The 5,235-nt window shown below is 35.8% G+C and overlaps 1 protein-coding gene across 2 annotated transcripts; it reads right to left on the bottom strand.

Annotated features, from left to right (window-relative positions):
- Window positions 1-1,547: 1,547 nt before the first annotated feature.
- On the bottom strand, window positions 1,548-4,912 carry Ppp4r3cl1 (protein phosphatase 4 regulatory subunit 3C like 1). Of its 2 annotated transcripts, none has more exons than NM_001447015.1 (2): window positions 4,855-4,912; window positions 1,548-4,713 (listed from the first exon to the last, which is right to left on the bottom strand). In NM_001447015.1, the coding sequence occupies exon 2, from the start codon at window positions 4,591-4,593 to the stop codon at window positions 2,071-2,073; it is 2,523 nt and encodes an 840-aa protein (NP_001433944.1). In that variant the 5' UTR covers window positions 4,594-4,713; window positions 4,855-4,912; the 3' UTR covers window positions 1,548-2,070. The 2 variants fall into 2 exon arrangements, with proteins under 2 accessions (NP_001433944.1, XP_087456109.1); XM_087599983.1 differs by having other exon boundaries at window positions 1,554-4,713; window positions 4,818-4,899.
- Between the last annotated feature and the right edge of the window lie 323 nt (window positions 4,913-5,235).

Here is a 5,235-nt window from a genome sequence, read left to right as displayed (position 1 = left end):
GCCAATGCGGGAGAGGAGGCAGAATATGGTGGTTTACATGAAAACCGTCCCCACATCATTGGTCCAACTATTTGAACACTTGGACCGTGGGTATTGGCACTCTGTTCGGAGAGGGTATGGAAGCTGTAAAGATAATGATTTGCTAAGGGATGTACATCAGTAAGGGTTGGCTTTGAGAGATAGAGATCCTTGTTAATTCCAATTTTCCTCCATCTCTCTCTTCCTCTCTTTTTACTTCTCCCCTCTCCCTGTCCCTGTCCCTCTCCCTTGACCTCCTCCCTTCCTCCCTTCCTCCCTCCCTTCCTTCCTTCCTTTCTCCCTTCTCCAACCCCCCTCTTTCCTGTATGTGGATAAAATGTGATTACCATCTTTCTACTTGGCCATCTGCTGCCATGCCTCCCCTACCATTTATGGGTTCCTTGTTTTAGAGCATAAGCCAAAAGGAACTATTTCTTCCATGAGGTGACTCTTACAAAGATATTTATTTTTATGTGTTTGTGTATGTGTGTGTTTTACCTATATGTATGTTTTTACCACATGGGTGAAGTGCCAGTGGAGTCCAAAAGATGGAAACATGCCTGAGTTAACCGGATTTATACATGTTTCTTAGCTACCATGTGGATACTAAGGATCAAATGCAGTTTTATGAAAGCATTCCTAACTGCTGAATCATCGATCTGGCCTCCATATATTGATTTTGTCATGTGTTTCATCACCACAAAAAAGTTACTAATATGCTTTCTTTTATGGTATGAGGCCTCAGAGTTAAGAGAATGAGTCTCAGAAGAGATTCTGTAATTACACTTTTGAACAATGTTGAAATCTTTAAAGACTATGGGGTGTTTTAGAGTTAGACTAAATACATTTTGTAATTCTGTATGGGATGGTGGAAGGTTATGGCTAAATATTTATATGCTTGGCTGTTAGGAAGGTAAGGGATTAATTAGTGGTATTTAATAATTAACAGAATCTACCCTTAGGACACAAACTTCTTGGAATATTTATGAGGTAGTTTATAGACTGTGATAATTGAGATTGGAAGACTCACCTTGAATATATGTGACTCTGTACCACTGGCTGATGTCTGGCAGTAAATAAAAAGAGAGTTTGAGTTGCTTGTTGACTGTGGGTGTAATATGACAGGATGCTTTAAATTCCTCCCAGAACTGAACAGTCTACTTCCCACCAGGATGGAATGTATCCCCTCACACTGTAAGACAAAGTTAAATATTCCTCTCTTCATTTGTTTTGTTAGTTTATTACAGTGACCATATGTCTGTGTGTATATTATGTGTGTGTATGTGTGTGTATGTGTGTATGCACGTGTGCACGCATGCATGCATGTGCCTGTGCCTTTGTGTGCATCCTAGTATTTACCTACTAATCTAAGGAAAAGGACCAAGCTTCATTAACTTTTGCAAACTATATATTTGATCTATCCTGTTTTATCCCATGAAAATTCTACAGAAACCACATTAGGGTGAGTATTCTATTGATATTGATACTTGATGTTCTTATCTGAAAAGAAATACATTAACAACAGCTCCTTTAGGATCTAGCATATCACTTTATTAATGAAAATTTTACTGAATTACACTGAATGTTGTTCCCCTATTATTATTCATAATGCTAAAATTCTGGTAAATCTTCACAGAAATGTTGAAAAGTCTCATGTTATTTTGTCTTCAATACATCAAAGTATACTCTAAACAAATGCCAATTTATGGAAAGAATTTCTAGACCCCTTCTTTGACAGTAGGATTTTCAATAAAACCTTTGTAGATGCTTCTAATACCTTAGTAAAAATTGAATTATTTATTAAAATTTTTCCTCTTCTCGAAACATGTGGCTAAAGTAAGATGTTCTTTATAAGAAGTTATAACTTAGTTGCTGTTTATTTTATAATACACATCTATTTATGGAAGGTTTTCTTTATGTAAAATTAAGGTCTCTTATTATTTTGCACTGGATTCTACCATAACTAAAAGTCCATAGGAGAAATATTTTTAAATGATATTTTGAGTTAGTGATATCTACACAATTTTATTTGAGCTTTGAGTTCATATTATTTTATGGATGAAAATAAGGTTTTTTTTTCGGGGGTTCTTCTTCTTCTTCTTCTTCTTCTTCTTCTTCATTTTCATTGTTACCATAAGAACCATCATCATCTTCACCATCAGTATCATATGCGTAATCCACTAAAGGAACAAGACTGCTACAATAAACTGTACTTATTCCATTATCAGACGTATCACCACAAGACGTAGAATATTCAGAGGTTGCAGATGACTTTCTTTTTCGGCATTCTATTACATTTTCTCTTTCATTCATCTCGTTAATTTTCACAAACATATCATAATGACTTGGAATGTCACTTCCCATTGATAGAACAGCTCCTCCTTCTCCTCTTCCTCCTTTTCCCCCGCCTCCTCCTTCTCCTTCTCGTCCTCCTCCTTCTCTTCCTCCTTCTCCTTCTCCTCCTCTTCCTCCTCCTCCTTCTCCTCCTCCTCCTCCTTTTTCTCTTTCTTCTTCTTTATCTGTGATCTGTCTACAAAATATATCTGCCTTGACCTTTACTTCCATAGCTTTGATATGTCTACAATATATTCTCTGGTATATTATATTATGTAAACTCTTTCTTAATTGTCTCTCTCTCTTCTTCTTTTTTTCCTCTTCATATTTAGTTTTCAACCCTTTAAATGTCTGAACATACTGAATTGATTCAAAGAACATAAAAAATTTTTCCACAATGTTTGCAATGAGAGACTTGATGTTTTCTTGTCTTATAAATTCAAATAGCTCAATAATAGCTGAATTTAACATATTGTACCGATGTCCATTATGCATAAAAGCATTTACAACTGGTTCAAACAGATTTTTCTCAACTATGTAAAGATTGTACATTTTGTCTTTAAGGCCGATCATTTTTCTCATAAACCGGACAGCACACAAAATCAGAAATGTGTGCTTTGAACTCATCAGTATCAAGATTCTGCTGAGCAAGTTTTTGCTTATAATATAATTTTTTACATATTTTGAGTGGTACTGCACACAAAATGTGAGTATTTCTAAAATTGCACCAAGTAATTGTGCATTTTGATAATTATCAGGACAGATATTAACCCTATTGTCATCACTATTATTTTCTACTGTTATAGACAAAATTGGTTCTATGAGTTTATTCATGCAATGTCTATAAAAGTAATTCAGGAATTTTCTTCTTTCATGCCCCTTAGTTGTGACACGCATATTTTCTGGATCAAGAATTGCATGGAGAACTGTTGTCAAAATGATGCTTCGTGAAAATTCAGGATCAGAATCACAGGTCATTTGTTTGATCATTATATTAATCAGAAGGCCATCATTATCTTCACTGTACTGAGCTTCTTTCATTGCATATGCTCGAATTAGACGTGGACTATATTCTACTAGATGTGCAAATAGTTCTAAAGCAGCTACTTGTATTTGGTAATCATGCATGTGTACTACAACTTTCAGAGCACTAATGATTCCTAGCTTTATTAGTGTTTTCAGTAATGTATTTTTCTTTTGAAAGTGTAATGTCTTAGCAAATGCACAAAATTCCTTGAAGAATAATAACAATTCATGCCGTCTCTCATTGCTTACAGTGTTATCTTTTAGCTGAGCAAGAACTTCGAGCAAAAAATGTTCATCTTCTTGCAACATGGTAATTATTTCAATTTTGTTGAAAAAAATCATAGTGCTAAGATCATGAAGAAGATTTACTTCAAATATGGATGGTGTGGGTAATACAATATCATAAATATATTGCATTCTGTAGGTCTGTTGTATTTTTTTCCTAAGTTGGGAGTGAGTTATTTGCATAACATTCTTGAATTTCACATTTTGAGTCAAAAATTGCCTGTGCTGCTTTGGCTCATCTAAACCAGGGCCATATTCAAGGCATCCTACCACATCCATAATAAATTCATCAGAAAACATAATGTTAAACAAATGTATATTGTCTAGAAACAGGATTCCTCTAATGATGTTATTTAAGTAGTGTAAACCGTCTATGTTCTGATGCTTTTCACAAGTTTTGAACAGCTGTAGCAATTTTTTAATGTAACCTTCTTTTTCCAAGACCAGTGTAAGAATTTTTTTGTGGCTTGGTGCTTCATTGACAAAAGAAAGTAAATCTGCAATGTTTTCAAGTGTATGGAGTTCACAGCTTGACATCTCAACTTTATTCCAACTGAGCAGCATATCTTTAAAACTTTCCAGATCATCAGTAAGTAATTGTGTGATTTCTACATTTGGATCTTTACCTTGAACTTGGCAGATAACTTCCCAGGTCTCTTGACAGTCATTTGGTTCCTGGAAATGTATTGCCGTACCATGGTTCTTAGCTTCAGACCAAATGATTACCTTCCCTTGATGTTTCTGATAGGGCACATTAGGTTGTATCTTGCACTCCAGAATTGGTGAGCCATCTGATTCTGAATGAACAAGCAGGCATACTCCCTGGAGCCGATCAATGTATTTGGATGAAATTTGTCCTGCACCTATGTCTTTCCACTGCTTGTCTTCCATCATGACATAGACTTTTACTCTATAAAGCTTGTCTTCCATCTTAATCTTTGGTCTTGCCTCACTAGTCCACGTCCTTGTGCAGACCTGGGCTGTTTGTCTTTTGACCACAGGTAACTACACCTCACTACCGTGGCCAGGAAGGTTGTCAAGGTCACAATTCTGAAAAATCATAAGAGGGGAAAATTACTGGGGTTTAAATGAAGGAAAGAGGCTAAGGGAGGGCCCAAAGTCATTAGGATTATTGGAGGAGAAAGCCCTGATACTTCCCAATCCTCTCTTACTGAACTTTCACCAACAAACCTCTCTCAGGCACACTTGAATCTCTGAGCTTGCCTTAGTTCCAGCAGAATCTTGTGATTCACCCAAGATTCTTCCTAAAAAGAATGTGCTTATGTAATGGATATTGTTAAAGGGACCTGCCTCCTCTACCTTAAAATGTAAAGCTAGAAAATACTATATATGCTTATTTAGCTTTGTTTTGTTTCTCAGAAGTATTTTCACTTATCAGAAGTGTGGTGCTTAGCCCCTAAAGTGAAAACAAATTTTATTACCAATATTTTGGCTTAGTCTACCCTTTAAACTGTATGTCAATGAAAGGCTGGTGATAATAAGCAAAAATACACCATCTACACGCAAGATGCTATCCCCAGAATCAGAGAATATGATTGTGTTGGACTGCAA

Source organism: Rattus norvegicus, chromosome X, assembly GCF_021556685.1.
Source record: "Rattus norvegicus strain SHRSP/BbbUtx chromosome X, alternate assembly SHRSP_T2T, whole genome shotgun sequence".
NCBI lineage: Eukaryota > Metazoa > Chordata > Mammalia > Rodentia > Muridae > Rattus > Rattus norvegicus.
Note: the sequence above shows the minus strand (reverse complement) of the source record. Positions and strands in the feature narration are given on the sequence as shown.